At 42.3% G+C, this 21,657-nt stretch overlaps 2 protein-coding genes across 7 annotated transcripts; one reads left to right on the top strand and one right to left on the bottom strand.

The window, feature by feature from the left end:
- Positions 1-3,701: 3,701 nt before the first annotated feature.
- thtpa (thiamine triphosphatase) lies at positions 3,702-7,041 on the bottom strand. 5 transcript variants are annotated; one of them, XM_039616888.1, is made up of 5 exons: positions 6,896-7,041; positions 5,774-5,832; positions 5,099-5,168; positions 4,351-4,827; positions 3,702-4,250 (listed from the first exon to the last, which is right to left on the bottom strand). In XM_039616888.1, exons 3-5 carry the CDS (start codon positions 5,166-5,168, stop codon positions 4,150-4,152), a joined length of 648 nt encoding a protein of 215 aa, XP_039472822.1. In that variant the 5' UTR covers positions 5,774-5,832; positions 6,896-7,041; the 3' UTR covers positions 3,702-4,149. The 5 variants fall into 5 exon arrangements, with proteins under 5 accessions (XP_039472822.1, XP_039472820.1, XP_039472821.1 ...); XM_039616886.1 differs by having other exon boundaries at positions 4,351-4,830; positions 6,896-7,040; XM_039616887.1 differs by having other exon boundaries at positions 4,351-4,830; positions 5,774-5,825; positions 6,896-7,040.
- Positions 7,042-7,626: 585 nt separating this feature from the next.
- Positions 7,627-21,346, top strand: zfhx2 (zinc finger homeobox 2). Of its 2 annotated transcripts, none has more exons than XM_031730142.2 (5): positions 7,627-7,780; positions 9,935-10,093; positions 12,621-12,678; positions 13,005-17,182; positions 17,787-21,346. In XM_031730142.2, the coding sequence occupies exons 1-5, from the start codon at positions 7,775-7,777 to the stop codon at positions 18,189-18,191; spliced, it is 4,806 nt and encodes a 1,601-aa protein (XP_031586002.1). In that variant the 5' UTR covers positions 7,627-7,774; the 3' UTR covers positions 18,192-21,346. The 2 variants fall into 2 exon arrangements, with proteins under 2 accessions (XP_031586002.1, XP_031586001.1); XM_031730141.2 differs by lacking the exon at positions 7,627-7,780 and adding an exon at positions 7,841-8,358.
- Positions 21,347-21,657: the final 311 nt, after the last annotated feature.

Raw genomic sequence — 21,657 nt, 5'->3', positions numbered from 1 at the left:
ACCCTGCGCGTGCCCCCCTTGCCCCCCCGCTTGCCCCCCCGCTTGCCCCCGCTTGCCCTTTCGGCGTCACGTGACCAGCCGGTTGTATAAGCCGCTGCCAGCGACACAATTTACCATGAAGCTATTCAAAAATGAAAGTATTTATTGCTAGGTTTAAATAAAGTTTAGAGTATTTTTTGTTTGAGTTTTTTGTTTGTTTTGTTCTTTTGCCATCTACAAGGAATTTTTACTCAAATATATTATTTTATCATTTTATTATTTTATTTTGTGAAGAAACATAATAAATATAATCTATATGTAATATATAATATAATTGAATTAGAATATTTCTTAAAGTATTTCGTATATTTATATGTCCAGAGCATGTACAGCCCATCTAGGCGTCACATAACTTTAACATAACGATAAACATCAGGCTTTAGTCGTACACTGAAGGGGCTCGTAATGAATGGACTTGGACTTTTCTGGCTAGTACCTCCTAAGTTCTCAGGAACATGAAACTGCTGTTTTGTTGTTTCCGAAAAAAGAAAAACAAACTAAAATGAAAACAGCGCACAGAGTAAAAGTGGAAGGAAACTAAGAATGATAACATGTCAGGCTAAGCAACTTAAAGTGCCACTGAGCAATCTATTTTATTTATTGTGAACGGCTGTACTGCTCATTCCTGTGTCACCTCAACATAATGAATCAAGTCTGAGGTTGCTCACGGTAAAGAAGGTGTTTGTCATCTATGCCCGGGGGGGTCTATAATTTAATAACCCGTCTATTTTTTGACACATGCGTTATTTAGGTCCTACAAAACAGTCTATCAGTCCCCCAGGGTTGGGCTGCCAGGGCCACTGTGTGGACGTGGGGCTCAAAAACCCAACTAACTTCGCCTCTAAAATCTACATTTTAGAATGTGTTCCGGAGGGTGTCACAACAAATAAAATGTAAATATGAAGAGAAGAAGGTCTGAGTCATCAAAGCCCACAACATGTGACTTCTGAATTCATGACATGTCTGCAAGCTCTTTATCGCAGAACAATTTGCTGACAGGGTACAGGAAGATTCAAACAACATACTGACAGCTGAACCACTCATCCAGGGCCTCTCACTTTCAGATGGGCCTTGGGCTGAAAACTGACTAATTTCATGTGTTACATGTTTTACAATATATTTATTTTATTATTTACCAAACACCAGTGGATATCATACAAGTTATATCTGAGAAGGCACATTTATAGGCACAAAACAGCCTCGGATACAGGCTGTAATATTGTTAGGAATCATCCATTATTAATGATCACTGGTTTAAGAGTTATTGTTTTAGATGATGATTGGTGACTCTAAACTGCCCATAGAAGTGAACCACTCATAATTTCTCACCAGATATAAAATGCAAACAACCTCAGCAGAATTTACTCTTGGTTTTGATGTCTGGCTAATAAACTTCTGCTCCAACATCTATCACATTGTAAGCGTATGCAGACTGCCTTAGGTTTACTCTGTTTTTCTTTTGCTACAAGTATGACGTCCTGACTTATGGGCCGTGGTGTCCATTAAATAAGTGTTGTTGCAGTTTGAAACACTCAGACTTCTCTTGTGATTACTGTACATGGAAGCTGTAAATGGTAACAGGCAGCGACGGATCTAGAAAATTTTACATGTGAGGGCAAAGGAGGAGCAAGAGATCTACACAGGGTAGCACATACCTCTGTAAATGGAGTAAACAAAATATCCACAAAAAGTATATATAAATATATATAAATTTATTATATTGTTATCTCTTCTAAGAAAACAAAGCCCCCCCACCAGATCCGCCCCTGATAACAGGACTGGTGCTTATAAAGCACCTTTCTACTCAGTTTGAGCCCTCAAAGTGCTTTGTATAATAAATCTAATTCACCCAGTCACATACAGCGTCATGCAGTGCTTTCATCTATACCTACACACCTTTAGCTAACATTCTCACACACTCACACTCTGATGGATGCATCAGGGGAAACTCAAAGGGCTAGTACTTGCTCAAGGATACTTTTATAACTGGGAATCGATCCACTGCATGTCTGATTCGTAGACATCCATCCATCCATCCATCCATCCATCCATTCGCTTCCGCTTATCCTTTTCAGGGTCGCGGGGGGCGCTGGAGCCTATCCCAGCTGTCATAGGGCGAGAGGCAGGGTACACCCTGGACAGGTCGCCAGTCTGTCCAGTCTGATTCGTAGACAATGTTTTTTTTTTTGTTTTCTTTTAAATGAAGGGATCATCTACATTCTGCGTGACACAGGACTCCCTGTGTAACAACTCCTGCATGAAGTTGGCCTCCTGTGCAGTCTCCCTGTGAACAGGGCCAGCTGTCTGTGCACAGCAGAAGCCATGGTGTGTGTGGTGTGAATTCCAGGTGTCCAGGTGAATCTGCCTACAACAGGTGCGGAGACCTAATCAGCAGGAGAACCAGTCTACACCTCTGAGAATCCTCCTCCATCGCCTCCACCTAACTGGACATGACCCAAAATGAAAGAGGATTATCCATGCATGACTCTGGTAATTTATCATTGATACAAGCTGACGTGCAAGAACATGTATTTTTCTTTGCAGCTTAAAATATACAGTGTTTTCCTCTTGCTAATGAATATATCACCATTAAGCAGACGCACAGGACTATTAGAAATGTTGTCCTTAACAGACAGCACTGATGGAGCTTAAAGAGCCAAACTTAAAATGCAAGGTTCTTAAGGTCACAGTTTGTCCTCTAACTGTTTGTTTGCCTCCTTTTTCTGTAACCATCACTGAACTGACTGATTTCTATCTAATCTTTGGTACACATCATGACAAAAAAATCTTTTTGAAGAAAACAAACAGGTAGTCATGAGGCGAGGAAGCTTTTTAATGACATCACTGGAGCACTTTTTTTTCCCACCGTGAACAACACGCTCAGTGCAGCCCCTTGTGTGTCTCTGCAGCAGGCAAACATTTTCTCATGATCAGATTTAAGATGATAATAACTCTAACAATGCATGTAACCGTAAACGTAAACAATAGGTTGAAGGAGGAAATATTTCTGGGACAATCAAGATGCTGCGCAATAGCTATTTTGACTTAAGTGGCAGGACATGTTTTTTTTAGTTGAAAGGGTGCAGTCCTCACTCTGTTCTGTGCAACCTGCGTCTTAAATTGGATCTAACACTGGCTATTTGGAGCCTATTTATCCATAGCTCCAACTTACAGATGTGACCTGAACGTGCAACATGCAGGGAAGTTACTGTTTTGGAAGGAGTGCAGCTATAAGGATACACTCACTAAATGTGTGTGATTGTGCCCTTTTGAGACGTGGCTGTGCACAGGAGGCTTTTGTTTTGTTGGGGTTATAATTTGGGTTTAAGGGTTAAAACTAGGATTTGGGTAGGGTTTGGCACCTGATAGTTTATTTTAGGATTAAGAGGTTGGGGAATGGATTAATGTCAGTAAATGTTCTCATACAGACAGGAATACAAACATACCTGCACCCTCCGCCCACATACACACAACCAACTGTAGTTATTCATGTATTATTGTGTAATTACTTAATAGTTACTTAATAATGATGTGGACGTGACAAACTAATCAGTGCCTCCAAAAACTGTCTCGCCTAAAGGTGACTGCTTGCAAAGCATGGCATACGTCAAAAGATATGTATCTACATGTAACAGGTCAAAGTCTGAACGCTATGTAGAACATTCAAGTGCAAATGTTTTTATTGAGACATTCAAATTTAAACACCGTGAAGAAAGTTTCTGTGAAAAGACAATGGGACGTTTCATCACTCTAAAAACGTGTGCCGAGCAATCAGAAGATCCTCTGCCACATGTCACAAACCAGTTCTTCCTCTTTGAGCCTCTTTGTGAGTACACATCTTTACTCTCAGTAAGAAAACATTGTCATCATTAGCGATAAATTAATATAAACTCTGATTGTATGGCCAAACCCCTCCCAAAAGCCCCTAAAACATAACCTCGCATACAAAAAGTTCACATAGCAATGACAGCAGCCATGGACCATCCAGTAGGCTTTACAGTTTAGAGTCTATTGAGTTTATAAATCTATACTTTATTACAGAATATTAGCTTTTACAGTAAATAAGACCTTTTTTTTGTTCCCATATTTGTACAGATGCAGTATGATCTCTTAGAGGATGTGTTCACTCAGCAGTTTTGCATAGTGCTCAGGGTGATTTCTTTTGAGGTAAACATCCATTTTTCCTTTAACTCGCTGATCTCCAGTAAGCCCTGTGAAGAAGAAGAGAAAAAATTCTTCACTACTTTACAGGTACGCTTAATAATAATCAGTATAAGGCAGTGGATGTGTTAAATGTTTGAGAGCGTATACCCAGCTTTTCCGCCGTTTTTCTGATCTTCTCCAGCGCAGCCTGCTCATCTCCTCCCTCTGGTACAAGGACTTCTATCTCCCCCACATGATAGCCAAAGTCAGCCTGGTCCAGATCGACCTGCACGCCCTCCTCCTTTAAAGTGAACGAGCGCCGTGCTGTTGTAAACTCTGCAAAGCACACCAGGTTCAGTTTGCTCACCCACGACTCATCTTCCTGTGAGAAGCCTGCCTCTGACTCTCTGTCCTCTTTTATGACCTCTTTGACTCTCAGGTGAATTTCAGGCAGGCTGGTTATCTCCTTGTAACGGGTGCACAGTGCTGCTGCTGCTTCACCCTGCTTCCCGCTCTGCGATTCTGCTGTTGGGCACTTGAGCTCCCAGCATCCCTTACGTTTACGCAGCCACATGTCCCTCAAAGTCAGGTGAAACTCAGGAGTGTCGAAATACTGGTCGTGAATCTGCCGTTGGCCAACGCAAACTGCTGATGGAAAAAGGGATTTTTTAAAATAGATAATTCAATAAATAAAATTTTAAAAGGCTGATACAGATAATTAAACTTCATCATTAACCAAAGACAGATGGCTAGTGTCACTACAGTTACACAACAACCACAGCAATTAGTGCCATTAAATGCTGGAAAAGCCTTTCAGTGGCCGTTTATAATTCGCCGTGGATCAGAGCATCAGATAAATGCCTCCGATCTGACTGGATTCATGAGTAAATGTGTGGCGGACAAATTAAACACATACCCCCGATCTCCTTCAGTTTTTTCAGGGTGTCGGCATTGCATAAAAATTTCCTTTCCACTTCCACACTCATCTGAAAAAAAAAAGAAAAACAAGAAAGAAAACATGGTGAGATCCAAAGTGACAGTGTAATGTGATTGCAAATACGCCCACGTCTACTTTAAAGTCACTGTAGGAGTGATATAAATAGAATAGTGTATGTTGTATACGATGAGTCAATGCTCTCATTGGTGGGCAGAAAGCACAGACTGGCTGTGTTATGGGAAACGTTTTGTTATGTTGCTGTAACGCCACTGCTGATGAGTTTAAAAAGTGGTAAAGATGACCTGTTGGGGGTTCAAACAGAGCATCAGACTGGGGAAGGAAGGTGACTAAAAGGAATTTGAATGTGACAAGATTGTTAATCAGCCAACAGGCTGCTTTGAGTATTTCAGAAAGTGATGATCTGCTGGGATTTTCACACAAAACCATCACTAGGGTTTACAAAAAGCCTTCTGAGAAAGAGAAAACATCCAGAGGGAAGTAGTTCACTGGGTGAAAACACCTTGGTGATGCCAGAGGTCAGAGGAGAATTGCCAGACGGCTTTGAGCTAATAGGAAGGAAACAAAAAGTCAAAGAACCACTCACTACAACCAAGGTATGCACAAGAGCATCTCTGAATGCACAACAAGTCAAACCTTGAAGCAGACGGGTTACAGCAGCAGAAGACCACGCCGGGTGGTGTCAGTCCTGCAAGCTAAGAACAAGATTAGAAAAACATTGGCTGGTCTGATGAGCCTTGATTTCTGCTGTGACATCACGATGGTAGGGTCAGAATCTAGTGTAAACAAGAAAGCATGGATCCATCCTGCTTTATATCAACAGTTCAGGCTGCTGCTGGCAGTGTAATGGTAAAGGGAACATTTTATTGCCACATTTTGAACCTCTTAGTAGCAACTGAACATGGCTTAAACACCACAGCCTACCTGAGCACTACAGGAAAAATGTTAAGTGTTTTGATGACCCTCCATTGCTTGATGGTGGGGTCAGAATTTAGCGTAAACAACGAGCAAGCAACTGTTATTTTTTTCTTTTTCTTAATAAAAGTGAGTTTACTGTACTCAAATGCCCTCATCAGATCTCAATACAGCAGAGCACCTTTGGGATGTGGGGGAACGCAAGTGCAGCTGGACAAAACGGCAGCAACTGTGTGATGCTTTCACGTCTATATGGAGTGAAATCTCTTAGGAATGTTTCCACAGCTTGTTGAATGTATGCCATGAAGAATTAAGGCAGCTCAAAAGGTAAAAAACACTCCAATCCAGTACTAGCAAGGTATACCTAACAAAGTGGCTGGTAAATACTGCCAAAATTCAGCCTGTAATTTAACCTGCTGTACACTGAAATACAGTACAAGCATCAGTAATAATACAGTTATACTAATATAATAATACTAAGAAAATTATATAACTTTTAGTTTTCTATATTTTGACTAAAATTAGGTTATAGACATAAATGTCTTTCCTCGTAAAAGGTTATGTTTACATTGTGCTAGTGCTAATGATATGCTAACTTTCTCCCACTTGAACAGCCACCCCAGTTACTGTTGACTGTCCTTAAATGTTATAATGTAACCTATGTATGTTACAAAATAACAAAAAATGTATCTCCTTTAGTAAGTTACACCGGTCTAATGATCACACTCGAGCCGTTCAGCCCAGGCGGTGCCGCTGCTGTGGAGTCGTGCGGGAGCTGCATGTCAAAATCACCGATATGAACCACAGAGTCTCCAAAAAAACACCAAGTGTACCGTCACACACCTTCACACATCAGCTCCTTCAGTCCAAACAATTCGGCTTTGAAATCAAAGAGAAAGCTCAATCCGTGCGACCTCTACACGCCAGCAACGTTTGATTTCGCACAGGCGCAATTAAGGACACCTATTGGTATATTCAGGAAAATCACTTCCTGTCCCAGAAACGCAGGGGACATACAGATGGTGCAGTTTTAATCCGCTCCGCTTCATAAATATTTATCCCACATAGTCGGCTGTTGATGTGCGCCACACCTATAGTTTGAGTGAAAACATGTCAGAATTTGTGCGGAGGAGGGTGGGAGGAGGCCGGCGAAGGGAAGCTCCGCGGTCACATCTCCATTATTCAGCTTTAATTAAGTCGTCACACTCTTTGTGACAATCTAAGTTGGCAGAATGGGGACTCATTTATTATTCACCTTTTAATGTGAAAATGAGGAAGAGCTCTCGCATTTAAGGGGCATTCCGTGTAATTTGAGCATTAAGATATTTCTTCTTCCCCCCACCACCTCTCTAAATGAATCTATCATTCATCCTCCATTTCCCCTTTTTTCTCTTTGTCTTAATTAATTCTATTACCCAATAATAAGCGATCAGTGTTTGAACATACATTAATTATCTGTAATATCTGCGGGGTTACATAAGGGATTTGATTGCCGTGTCTGTCCCCTCTGAATGTCAGCAATCAGCCTCGGGGGGAGCTGTGGTCTGTTTACCAGAGGGAAGAGGGGAAGGAGAGAAGGATAGGGCGAATGAAGGGAGGGGGAGAACAGGAGAGAGAGAGAGAGAGAGAGAGAGGGAGGGAGGGCAGGCAAGAAAACTTTTCACTTCTGAGGAGCCACAGAGGAAGCGTGTGTGTGTGCGTGCGTGTGCTGGAGCGGCGACCATGCAGGTAAAAAAAAAACGCATTAGCTAATTGCTCCGAACTTAATTAAACGCCATTCGCGATCGGTTAATTGTGCCGATTTGAGCGGGGAGAGTGGCCTGCGACTGCTACAGGATCGAGCAAACGACAGATCGTGCCCCATACTAATCCGATCCCTCATAGAAATCCAACATTAAATCCCAAACTTTTTTCTCTCGCCTCTCTCTTTCGCCTGGCTCTCCCTACACCACCCCCATCGTCGAGGCGACCGCCGCGCACGTACTCCGCTTTTTCAACTCGCTTTTCGGCGTCTAATTCTTTCGCCAATTACGGCTCGGAGCTCTTAAAACGCTAGTTTAAATGGCCATGTGTTGCACCGCGAGTGTTTAAGGTATGGATTTGAGCGCTAGGACGCGTCCAAAAAGGGGGTCTTGCTGGGCGGCGAGGGAGGAGGGGGTGCGAGTGCTTCTAACACATCTGTAAGCGGAGCCCACGTTCATTAATTAAATGGCTTTAGTCCGGCTAGGCCTCAATTTGCGCTGTTGAGCAGCAGGCGGCGGGCAGTGCAACACTAGATGCCCGACTGGCAGCCTATAATCAGAGGGGTAAGGAAATAACTCGAGGCCGAGGTTTTGTTTTTTATTTTTTATTTTAATATGAAGCCTATGAGTGTATCTTCTATCCTGGGTGAACTCGCTCGGTTATTGAAGCTGCAGTTTCCCCACCTGGCCGAGGCAGAGTTTTGTAGGGAGTGTAGAGCGGCCAGTTGGGAGACAGTTTGAGGAGCGGTTAATTATCTCTGCCTGCTAACAGGCTAGCTAGCAAAGTGACACGACTGTTAATAGCACAGCCCCCCACCCCCCTCCTTTTTGTTTATTAATTTAATCATCGCTCAGCCTTAACCGAGAGAGCCAGGAGCGAGATTACGCGGACGCCTGCCTCGTCTTTTACAGTTTCGGAGAAGTGTGGCTGTGACTGCAGGTTTTTATTTTCAGTAAACTAACTGGCAGCCAGCGTTTCCAGAAACACCACTGTAATGCGACGTTACAGGGGGGGCTTCACAGCGCCTAGCTTGCTAGCTAATTGATTCGTCTCTGCTCGGCATAGCTAATTAGACTGCTCGTTAATTAGCCAACTACGGCCAAGAAGATGCCAGTTTAGGTACGTCTTCTGCTTTTGATGATTAAACTCGTGACGAGGAGCTATTAAACGCGATACACTCCGCAGATGTAGACTCGTCGAAATATTATCTGGTCATATAACCCTGCTAGCTTGCTAATTGGCATGACGAGGAAGTGAGGATGGGAGCTGTGTTGGTATTTCTCCTCATGGGCACGAATTCCCGTGTTTTCCCGCTGCACCTTTGATTGTGAATGTTAGCCGAAGTATACATGAAAGCTCTGTGGTAATATTCACACTACCAGCGGTTTGTTTGGTTTCCTTAAGACTGTATGGGAGCCCGAGTATTTTTTTTTTTTTTTTTTTTTTTTTAAATCCTGCACGGTGAGCGAGTACAGTGTGGTCTCAGAATATATGCAGTATGCTGGCCACATGTTCCTCGTATTAGTCAAAACCAGTGGGGATATTTGTGCTCTGAGAGACAGTGTACTTGTTGTAAATTCGGGCAGTGCATGTTATGATTTGCATCGAGTGTGCTCCTCTGGTTATTCTGCATTTATTTCGGTGTTGTATGTGCGGATTTGTTGTTAGAATGGCAACAAAGATGTGTTTAGGAAGTCGACCTTGTATCCGGGAACAGCATCAGTGCCTTGTAAATTCATCTAGGAGTGTGACGTGTACTCATTTACATTACAAAGGTGCCACTTAAACAATTTGAGTTGATGTGTAATTGGTCTTTTTGGACAAATAATAGCAATCTCTTTAGAAAGTTAGAAGTGCAACTCTTGTGAGACTGAGGTACTTATTTGTGATTAGATGTATTGACGTGGATATTCATCCAGTAACAGTTTGTCTTGGTCTGTGTCTAACTCCCTCCTTGATCTTGGTCAGTCCCTTTCATAAACTGCAGTTATTGCATCACATCTTAATTTCTTTCTTTTTCTATGAAATACTTTATGCATCATTTGTTTTTGTTTTGCTTTGCTTTGCTTTGTTTTTCTTTTTCGCAAAGAAACCACTCCTGAAGGGCAGGATTCTCAAACGTCTATTTGTGTTTGTTAGGAGGAGTCTGGAGAGGCGGTGTGCAGTGAAAGGAATGGGGTGGCAGAGTGGTTGTGCCCCCTGTGCCAAAAAGGGCAATCAGACAGATCTTCCCTATCTCTACATCTCACCCAACAACACAGCGTGCTTTCATCGTGTGTCGACAGGTTGCTGGATATTGTAAGTGTGGCATGGCATTATGGCCAAAGTATGTCAAATTATGGTTGAGTTCATGTCCCCCCCCCCCCCTCCTTCCTCTTGTTATACAGCCTGATTATATTGGGTTATATATCAGTTACGTGCATAATGTTTAATGATCTCACTTCTTCCTGGCTGTTATACAGGGATTAGACATAATAACTTAATCAAATTCACAACTTCTTTAAAAAAAAATTCTTGTGATGCTCATCCAACTTAATAGTTGCTTTTGAGGCAGGAAAGTTACACAAGCCTTAGTGTCGATGCTAAAAATGCTGGGGTAACAAACGCATGATTAATTAAGTGACGAGGCAAGCACAGAAGTATCAGAAGTCATGGTGATGAATGCAAAACAGGAAAAATACATTGTCAAAGAGGAACAGTGGTCAGAGCTAGACTGTAATCTACTGTTAAAATAAAACCAGTGCGCCAGTGTTTAGTGCTGAGGTATTGTAGTTTCCTGTCTGTTGTAGCCGGCATAGTATGAAATGCATTAGAAAATTGGCATTGTTAAGCAATGGAAAACACAACTAAGCCAGTTAAACTCTTAATTTGTAATACCAGAAAAATACTAGCCGTTTACTTAAAATCAAGAGGAAAAATGTATTTCTATACAACCATTGGTGATGTATAGATCTCACTAGTACATGCAGTACTGTGCAAAGTATTGAGTCACTCCTCGCTTTCTGAAGGACTTAGAAAGGTTTTCTTTGAACATTGGCTAATTTTTTACTCACTTTTTCTTCAGTCCATGTACTGACCATTTTCAGAGGAAATGGTCAGTACATGGACAAACAAACAAAACCTGTTTTGTTTGTTATAGCACCTAACTGAAGGGACCAAACAGTGTTGAATGTTGTCTACACAACAGAGAACTTGACTAAGAACCATTTTTAAAATGTATTTTTAGACACTTTGTTACTAGCAGCTTGTCACAAAAACACACTTGTTCTCAATTCTTTAGGTGACTATTTAAAAATGTCAAAGATAACAGCAACCAGCATTTTTTATTAATTAATTAATTAATTAATTAATATATTTATTTTTCACCGATAAGGTGAGCCCTTCATGGCATGGTGTGCAGTGTGCCCTTAAAAATTGAGTAAACTGGACAAGTGGAGGACAAAAGAAGTGGTAGCCTTCTATAACTATGATGAATAGCATCTGAAAGTCATGTCCTTAGGAAATTGGGGGAGATAATGTAGTAAAGACCTGACACAGAACCTGAGAGGTGCATCTGGCCCTTCAGTTGATCCATCACTGAAGCCTCATCTGAAATGGTCTCAGTGGAAGGGTGTCTGTCAAAAAATCATTGAGTAAAGAAAACTGGGAGAAAAAGCTGAGGTATGACAAAGTACACAAATAGACTGTAAATCTGTGTCAACAGATCTTATGGAGTGAAGAATCCACTTTTTTTTTTTTTCTTTTTTTTTTTTCTTCTCACTGAAATCATTATCAGTCTTTACAGAGGAGGCTAGGACAGTACAACAGTGATCATCCTTAAAACACAGTGGAGGCTCTGTCATGGTTTGGAGATACATTTCAGTCAGTGGTGCTGGGGATCTTGTGAAAATGATGAATTATGAAAAGCAATATCAGATTTTTGAGCCACCATGCAATATAATCTAAAAAGCGGTTAATTTTTGCTGCACAACAGTGATCCCAAACACACTGCTGGTGCAGTAAAATAATATTTGGATAGAAAAACACGCAAAGACACATAATCAGTCATGGATTGGCTTCCCCAGAGCCCAGACCTCAACATTACTGAAGCTGTGTGGGATCATCTTGGTAGATAATAGGAAAAAAGTCAACATCCAAAGAAGAGCTTTGAATGTTCTTCGAGATGCCTGGAGAACTATTCCTTAAGACTACTTAAAGCCATGATAAGGGTTCAGGCTGTGTTACTGGTTAAAAGTGGTCATACCAAATATTGATTTGAAAGCTTTTTAGAGTTGTGTAAACTTGCTTTAAACTGGCATATTTTCATCTGTGTTAGCTCAAGACTTTTGCATAGTACTGTAATTAATAGTAGTTTAAAATGTGATTGAAGTAGTTTCTGTTTTCATGACTTGTTTGTGCATATCCCCTTTGTGTAGTCAGCACTGTGATCGTTGTTGAAATAGTTTGAATATCTCATTGTTTGGCTTAGCCTGTTACCGAGTATGTCACTTTGAAAGTATTTAAGTAGCCATCACATTTGAAAAAGTAAGCATCTCTGTGAACAGTCTGTAAAGAACTACGATGGTTTAGTTATGTATAATGTTAAGAAATGAAGGGAATTTTACTGGTGGATCAGTTGATCAAAGACTACTTAATTTATGCCTTTAGGGTAATTTGCAAATTAAAGGCAGGCTCGCTATGTGTAATATAACCACACATCAATGAGTCACACCCAAATGTTGTTTCACAGAAGCTACATTATAGTATTCAGCTCATCTCGAAAGGGCCATTGCGCAGTCAAGTTTGCTATGGAAATTTTGCTGACTCGCTCCTTTTCTGTTATCAGGCTGTTCTAAAACGGGCTGCCCGTGTAGAAGAGGACAAAGGCGCTCACAAGTCCTCAGGTGAGAGTGATGCTTGTTTTTTGTAATTAACTCATGAGAAGTAAACTATAAAATTGAAAGGATAATAACACATGCCCGTTGTTGTAACTGCACTAATTGGATATCGCAACGACTTTAACTTGGTTGACCTTTACTGATTGATGGTGATCATCTATTTTAAAACTATGTAAAGGCAAAAGGAGGCTCGAAGAGTAAGGTTAGAGCATGCTTTCAGAGTGGAAAATCCTCTCACTTATACAAATTACATGCTGTATGTAAATGTACATTTATTATTTATTACACCACTGATTAGCTTTTGATTGTTCATTGTGTATTTATCTTATCAGATGCAGAGTCTTCACAACTGAAGCCCACTGAAGACGTCACTTCAGACCCCTGCAAATCTAGCGAGAGTTCAGACGCTACCCAGACGCTTGGAGACAAAGAGATGGAGGAAGAGAGAATAATGGAACAGGAGGGAGGTGAAGCTGAAGCAGAGCCAGAAGAGGAGGGAAATCCACTTACAGGAGCCAAACAGCAAAATGCAACTGAAAACACAGAAATCCCAGACGCTAGTGAAAAGTCAGTTGGTAAAAATGGTGTGCCAGCTGAAAATAACACCCGTTCATTCAAATGTAATGCCTGCTTGGAAAGTTTTCCCAGCAGAACTGCCTTGAGTGTTCATTATAACTCTGCATCCCACATTCAGAGAATGACAACAGGCTCTGGAAAACAAGGTGCAGAAAGTAGTCCCCAAACTCCTTCGGTTCCAATCCTATCTCGGCCATATATATCAAACAAGCCCTACCAGTGTTCTGTATGTCGAGTCTCCTACAATCATGCCATCACCCTTGAGAGCCATATGAAATCTGTCTTGCACCAGACCCGCAGCAGAAATGCTGGAATTGCTGCACATGCTGCAAACAGCGCAGTGGCTGCTGCTGGTTCGAGAGGCAGCGCTGCCAACCCAGTAGTTACCACGTCGGAAAGTGGAAGCAGTCAGTCAGCTACCTCCACCAACTGTGCTGCTCCTGGGACGTTGATGGTGACTGCTGCGAAAGAAGGCGAGCAGATTCCAACTTCACAAGTGGCTCCCTCCCTCCTCACTTCCCCTGTGGCCTCAGCTCAGGCGGTCTCGGCCTTTCTCACCCTCCTCACTTCCAGTCCTAACACACTGTCACACTCCCTCCTCCCCTCCCTGTTTGCAGCTAGTGCTGCTCCTGGTGCCGCTGCACCTCAGCTTGTGCCTCAGCCTCAAATGGTCATGCCCTTGATCTTAAATGGGCTCCAAGCCCAAACCCAGCAGCACCAAGAGAACCAGCAAGGCCAGCTCCTTACCCAGTGCGTGCCACTAGTAGGTCTCAGCACAGCCCAGCAAGCCCTTCTAACCCAAAGACTTAACAGCTTACAGAACCAGTGGCCCTCTGCAGGAGTTCCAACAAACATACAGCCCTGTGGGGAAGAGCAAAAACAGACTTTAAAGAGTGAGAGAGAACAAAAGAGTGAGGCTAGGAATGAGACTGTTGAAGAAAAGATCTCTGATCAGGTCAAAGATGAGCATAACCGTACTGCCCAGAAACCTAAGGAAGAGAACAGTAAAGACATTGCACAGTGTTCTGATATAGAAAGTAACGTAAAGGTTGAGAATAATGAAAACAATGGGAAGGCACATGAAGATGGCACAACAGATGGAGACTGCTCAACAAATCAGTTGGACCTGGAAGGTGATAAAGTAGCTAGCCTGAATCTCTCCCCAGCGGGCACAGAGAAGAGCCTCCGCAATAACAACCTCTCCCCTTCTGCATCTGTGCCCAGCAACTCGAGCCTCAGTCCTGTAAATTTAAACCTTACCCTTAGTCCTGATTCTACTCCTCAAAAATCCCAATCAGGCACAAGCCCATGTGGCTCTCTTGGCACCCCAAAATCCAGCTCAAGTACCAATGCCTTAACTAACAGCCAAAATCGTCTTCATTGTAATACAGTGGATTCCATTTATCCAGACCTTCCAGTGCTTTCAGAGTTCCAGTCAGAGGTTCTCTGGGCCTTCTTTGAGTCACGTAGTGAGGCTGATGCTGCAAGTCCTCCCCATGAGGACTGTGAAGCTCTGGGCCGAGAGGTGGGTCTTTCTGAAGAAGAGGTTCGAAGGTGGCTGACCCAAGCTCGACACACAAAACAAAGACAGAGGGCAACAGAGTTGGAACAGCTGGGCGGTGTTCCAAGAAATTGTCAGAGTTCTGATAATGACTATGATGACGAGGAAAACTCACTCATAATAGCAGAAGGTGAGGATGATGCTGAACCATTTAGTAATCAGGCCATGGATTTGTCTAGTACAAGAGGGAAACGCAAACACAGAGAGTTGGGAAGGGAGGGTCAGGGAGATTCCTGTCTCACATCTGATTCAGAGAATGAGGTCTACACTTCTGTCATTGTTTCAGATGAGGAAAGTCAGAATGGGTCTTTAAGAGATGATCCTGAAAGCCCTGCTAAAGACGAAGCACAGCGGGAGGTCCACGGCGATAAGGGTTCAGTTGGAGGAAAGGTATTGCGCTCCACGACTGTGTTTCTTTCCGATGCAGAGGATGAATACGAAGATGAGGATGGCGGAGGTAGTCAAGGGGCCAAGAGAAAAAAACAGAGAGAGAAGTTTGAACATGAGCTGGAGGTAAAAAAGGAAAGACAAGACCCAGATGTAGATCTAGAGTTGGAGGCCCAAGGTGATCCTCCAAGCTCACAGTCAAATGCAGCAGATCCCTCTGAAATCCCAACTGGTGCTCTCCACTCGCTTCCCTTGTCATTCACTCCCTTTTCTACTCCGTTTCTTAGCCCCTATGTTCTCTCCCTTACTCCTTCGGTGGTTGGGGATGGAAGCAAAGTCCCCATCTTTCCCAACCCACCAACCATCACACGCTTCTCCAACTCTCTTCTCTCACAATCTCTCTTCTCACAAAACCAAACCTCCCGCTACCTGTCCAATGGTGACGACTGTGAGTCAGCTCTTGATCTCAGCATGGGCAAAAACAGCTCAAAGTCTGCTCTGTCCTCATCTCTGGCTGATACAATTGCAGCACAGAAGGGACAGTTGCTGGACGGACTTGGCCTGAGGCCCACATCCAAAGGTCTGGTAGTCGTCCAGGTTAAGCCGGAATCTGTTACTGCCATGCCCTCTTCTAACAATGTTACAAACATGGTCAACTGCAGTAATGTGACCAAGTCTAACATTTACATGAGGCCTGGAGAAAAAATGAATACCACACTATTGGAAAGGGACCGAGAAAAGGAGAGGGAGCAGGAACAGGAGCAGAGGAAGTCCAAAGGAAAAAGGTACCGGGATATGCGGCGTTCAAGGACCATCATACAAGCAGAACAACTCGATATTCTGTATGGCTGCTATTTCAAAGACCCAAATCCTGGGAAACATGAGTTTGAACAGATCTCAGAGTGGGTTCACCTTCCAAAGAAGGTGGTTCAGATTTGGTTCCAGAACATGAGGGCGAGGGAAAGAAAAGGCGAGGTCAGATTCATAGGCGACGGGACCTTGGCAGCAGTTGGCAAACCTCTCATCAAATTTACTTGGCCTCTTTCCAAACCCATATTCACTAACAAGCCTGCTACAAACAATACCGGGGGAATTACAACTACTCCGATTGTTCGCACCCTCATCAAGACAGAGAGAGAGCCAGTAAATGAACTGGCCAAACCAGTGCCAGTTGTGATGAAAAAAATATCCCCTGTTCCTATAAAGCCGAAGGAGTCAGTTTCTTCCACCACAGCATCTCCTGTGAGCAGCAGTGCTTCTGCAGTGCCAAAGACCACGCTCGAAACCACCAGCAACATCACCATGGTTAAAGTTGCACCCAAAGCAAATACCCCTGTCCTCTTGGTGCCACCCAAGGATTTGATTCCAATTGCTCCACGACCAGCCCAGAAACGAAAGCTAGAAGACGAGAGCGAGGAAGAAAAGACCGATGAGGAGCGGGATAACGAAAGTGAGATCGGTCCTGGACCAGGAACCACTAACCGCATGGTGCCGAAGCTCCCCACAACTCCCATCAACAACAGGCCTTCCGCCACAGCAGTGGTGCCACAAAAACAGAATGGGCTGAACTACTGGACTTCCAAAGTCCCCATTAAGATCAACACTCTATCAAGAGAACAACTGGCTCTTCCTACGCATACAGCTCCTCGTACCATCCCCCCTCCTCCCACCCCCAGCATTGCACCAGTCAGCCCTAACACCCCTAGTTCTGCCAAAGTGGCCAGCCCCTCCACCCCATGTGTAGCTAAATCAAGCCCAACAGAAAGCAGCTTTCTGCCCCACTCATCCAGCCGTAGACCACGCACTCATTTGTCCTGCCTACAACTGTCCATTCTGCAGTCATGTTACGAGACCTGTGCCCATCCCAACGCCATGGAGTGCGAGGCAATTGGCACTGAGCTCAACCTGCCGCTCAAGGTGGTGCAGATTTGGTTCCAAAACACAAGAGCGAAGGAGAAGCGCTGGAGGCTGCAGCAGGAGAAAATGGTAAGCTGACAAGTTTTTCTATGAGAATGATATTAAAAAAACCCAACTTTTTTCCCCCCTCCTTTTTAATCATTAAAAATACAAACTTACTGTTTATATTTGCAAATATAATGCAGAGAGAAGGAACGAATGCTTTCTTTTAAAAATATGTTGAATAAGAGTTTTACATAGGTCTGCCATGCTGTTTTAGAGGTGGTGTTGGAGTATTACGTTCAACCATTTATAGCCTGGAAAATCAGTTGAGACATAAATGGATCAAGTAAAGCAATGGGCATGTATTTCAGTAATCCTACTTAATAAGATCTGACCAATAAAAGCTTAAAATTCCCTCACTAGCTTTCACTACTTTAATGACAAGCTTGCCTGACTCTTGTCTTTTGGGATTACCGTTTTATACACATAAGGTTGCTGATATGGTTGAGTTTGGTAATATTGGTCAAATTTAAGTTAAGGAAACTTGATCACTTGTGTCCTCAACAAATATCCAGACAGCCTTAATCTTGCTTTGTTCATTTTAAAACTATGAATATTAAAGATCTGACTTGTATGACATTAAACATTCCTTCTCTGTTTGCATCTCCACACTCCAATGTGGGATTCTCAGTCTCCTCTTTCAGGCGCGAAGGTAGACATGAGCTCAGGAAGCTACCTGCAGTACAGCGCTCTCAAGGCCAATCGACCCATCCTGCCCAAGCCTGTTCAGCTAACGGTTACCGAACCTCCAGCTTCCCCAGTGCCCGGTCAGCCGGTGCCAAAGGAGACCCTGACGGGGCGCTGCGACGCTTGCAACGTCTCCTTTGAATCCCGGGCTGCAGCAAGGGCCCACGTCTTCTCTCCGCGTCACCTGGCAACCCTGAGAACCACTAACTTTGGCCAGCCGACGGCGCTCGTCAACAAGAGCGGAACCGGCAGTGCTGCTCTTTCCACTACTGTAACCAGCTCTGGCGGTGGTTCTGAAGGGGAGATAATAATCGAGTTGCCTCCAGCGATGGCCACCAGCAACAGTTAAAGACTCAGATCAGGATTGGTCTGCACACTGACTATTGTTGGACCCATTTGGGCTCCTCAGATTTTAATAAACAGATTTGAGCACTAATCCTCAAAAACTAATATTCTTTAGTTTTTGATGTCGGCTCCCCCCTTGCACCCGCTATCCTTTGCTCAACCTTCACTGACTTGATATCCGTTATCTGTAGAGCTCACCTGGTATCAAATACAACAGCAGACTCTTTCCATGCTGCTTGTCACTTAATCAGTTGCTGTCTGATAAGTGATAACACCCCCACCCTCCTCAGAGTTCCCTTAATCCTCATTTTATCCAGACATTTTTGGTCCTAACCCTGTGGTTATGTATTACCTTACTTCTATGACCTTCCTATAATTTGTAAAGGCACTCAGCTTGCCACGCTTGAGCTGTTGTACCCTAAAAACTGATGCAAGTGTTTCCTTTTTCTTTTTTCTTTCTTTTTTTGGCAGAGGCCATGGGGGGATTTTTGGGAAACACTTTTTGGGATAACATGGAAATGCTGACATGTAAAACTCCCACTTTGCTCCTGTGGAATTGTTTTTCTCACGCCTACTTTCACTTTTAGGGCAAAGATTGCTTGGATATAATACGACTGGACTAAATCATTGGGAGAGAAAGAACTGGTCTTAACCGCCACCCTTTTTAATTGTCACAGAAGGGTGAAATGAAGAGTGTTGTCTACTCACTACTTTGGGATATAAAAGGAGGTACTTCGGAGAGAATAGGGCTGTTGAATTGTCCCCATATTCATGTTCATAGTTTCACGACAATCCAAATAGAGGCTGAGGGAAGTAGAATCTTTGGCATACCGCACTTTGACACATTTTACATTGTTTTGAAATGTTTTTAAGCATTCGAATGCAGGTGTCTTTTATGGAAGGATACGCTGATGCATGTTGGATGCCTTAATATAAAGTGAAATAAATATTTTTTTTTTTCCTAATCAAATGAAACATGCTTTAGGTGTGAGTATAATAATTGTGCAAAAAGCAGACCTGGGCGTATTGAAGAAGAGCTTTATTCCAAAATGCTTTTACATAAAGTTTTGTTTTTGGGAGAATATTTGTGAATGTCACATGTTTATAAAGTTGTCAGCAATCTCTTGGCCAAGGAGTAGAATTACCAACTATCATGCTTTCACACGTTTGCTGTAAATTTCACTTCCTACCCAAATGTGTGCGTCTCATTTTGGAATTTAGCTCTTCAGACCGGTGGGTGAAGATGACTTTTTAAAAAAAACATTTTTTTTACGGCTACTGTGGGATACACGTCCGGGAGATTTCTGTTGGAGAATTCAGTCTGAATTTGACAAATTGGGCTGATTTCCTAACTACTTTTTTTTGCGAATACTGTGTATAAAGCCCTTTTCAGACTTAAAATTCCTGGCTTCACTACTTTTTTTTTTTTTTCTTTTTTTTAAAGGAATAAGAAAAGAAAAAGGATGCCCCCCAATTTGTAGGTCACTTTTGTGTGCTGCATGGCGCTGCTAAGACTGATTCCCCATCTCTCCTACACAGGCTCCGAAACACATCCCTTTTGACTTGGGATTAATGAAAATGCACCATAGAAGAAGAATATTTTCAATGTATGGCAGATTACAAATGGAGTGTGTGTAGAAAACATGCCTTTTAGCATGTTGTTTAGTGAGCCAGGTTACTCTCAAAGCTGCATGAAAGACGTGCACAAACCAAACAATACAACAGCATGCAGTTCACGTGTGTGTGTTCAAAGTGATACCTGAATGTTACGCAGTCTGGCACGGTACCTTTTACACACAAGTGACCTGCATGTCGATTTGGACAAGGAGCCGACAGATGCAGTCATCACTGAAAGGGGCTTTAGACAGCAAAGTTACGAATTTCTGTAATCATTTCATTTATTTCAATATTTATACAAATGATACAAAAAGCAATTCAAATCTGGAATAACAGATTTTTTTTTTTTATTATTATTATTATTATATATATATATATTTTTTTTTTAGGTCAAAAGCCAAACCTCTAGAACAAGACAGCAGGGTTTGAAATGGTTTGTCCCCCCTCCTCCCCATACTCGTTTTCCTCTTGATTTTTTTTTTTCTCAGTTTTGAAGCAGAGTTGGTGATTCTGGTCATGTATGTGCTGTGAAACGAGAGCTAATATCTGGAAACCACAACAAGGGAGACAGCTGGGTATTACAAGTATCCTTAAGGGACAAATGGATACTCAAATCTAGGAAGCAAATTAGGAAACCTAAAAAAAAGAAAATGTGTTGACTGAGAGCTAATAAGATGGTGCTGTGTTGAAGGACACTTAACATACTAAAGATGTTTTCCTTCAATTTAAGTTGTATATTAATGTTACTATTGATAGTTTTAACAAAATGCAAAACTAAACATGAACTTTTTTTTGTAAAGAAATATATTAAAAAAAAAATAACTGATATTCCAAAGTAATCCTCCCTTTGCTTTCTGTCATTCAAAAACCAAAAAGCAATCTTTAGGTTGACAGAGAGCAGGAGAGGTGTTCGTAAATGCAAACTGTAAAGGACGTCCCATGGCTTGACACTTGCACTAGTCCACAATTTTTGCACAAGCTACAGGCATTTCAAATGAACACAGCCATCACCACAACATTTAAGAGTCACTCGGTGTGGTTTTTTTTTAAACAAGGAGGGTAACGCTGTCCTTTGACAACTAATAATTTCTTACTCCTGTTGGAAACTGTATCTTGTGTGTAAAGCAAGGACTGGAGTGCTTGATCCTCAAGACTGGGATTACACACGCACACACATAGACACGGTGTTGCACTGTCCAAACTAGATACGTTTTTATGGAGATCTGCTTTTTATTCTCTTATGTTTCATTGTCACTTTGATTATCACTATTGTTATAACTGTACTACTACTTATACGATTTATTATTACTACTCATCACTGTTTTTGATTATTGATTCATAATGGTTTTAAATGCCACCACTCTGCTCAGAAAGAGTATGGTATTCCTATGAATATTGAACAATAATAGTGGCAGTGTTGTTCTGAATTGTTAGATTTTTGATTAAGCTTATTTTTCCTCCTCACTTGTACCTGCCTTTTTTGTGTTTGGTCTCCATTATGCTTTCTTTGATATACAGAAAATAAAATCATTGAAGAACAAAGCATATCTCGAATGATTGAAGTGCAGCTGAAGCATTTATTTGTGTGTCACTAAGGTTTAATTCTCCTAACGGAAGAATTAGTTCATTTAAGAAGCTTTGCCTGAGTGGCATATTTAAAACAAAGGTCACTCTGGGGGAGACAATCTATGTGACACACTCAGATGTGATTGGAATTAATTTGCTCAACTACCTTTGCCAGTTTACTTATGATTGATACGATATAATGGGCAGAAGCGTAATCCAATTAGAGGCACACATGCGATTTCGGAACCGGAACGTCCTGTTTCATTAACCAATAGGAATGCGGCTAA

This window comes from Oreochromis aureus, linkage group 9, assembly GCF_013358895.1.
Source record: "Oreochromis aureus strain Israel breed Guangdong linkage group 9, ZZ_aureus, whole genome shotgun sequence".
In the NCBI taxonomy this organism is placed as follows: domain Eukaryota; kingdom Metazoa; phylum Chordata; class Actinopteri; order Cichliformes; family Cichlidae; genus Oreochromis; species Oreochromis aureus.
The sequence above is the reverse complement of the archived record's forward strand: the minus strand, read 5'-3'. Positions and strand labels throughout refer to the sequence as shown.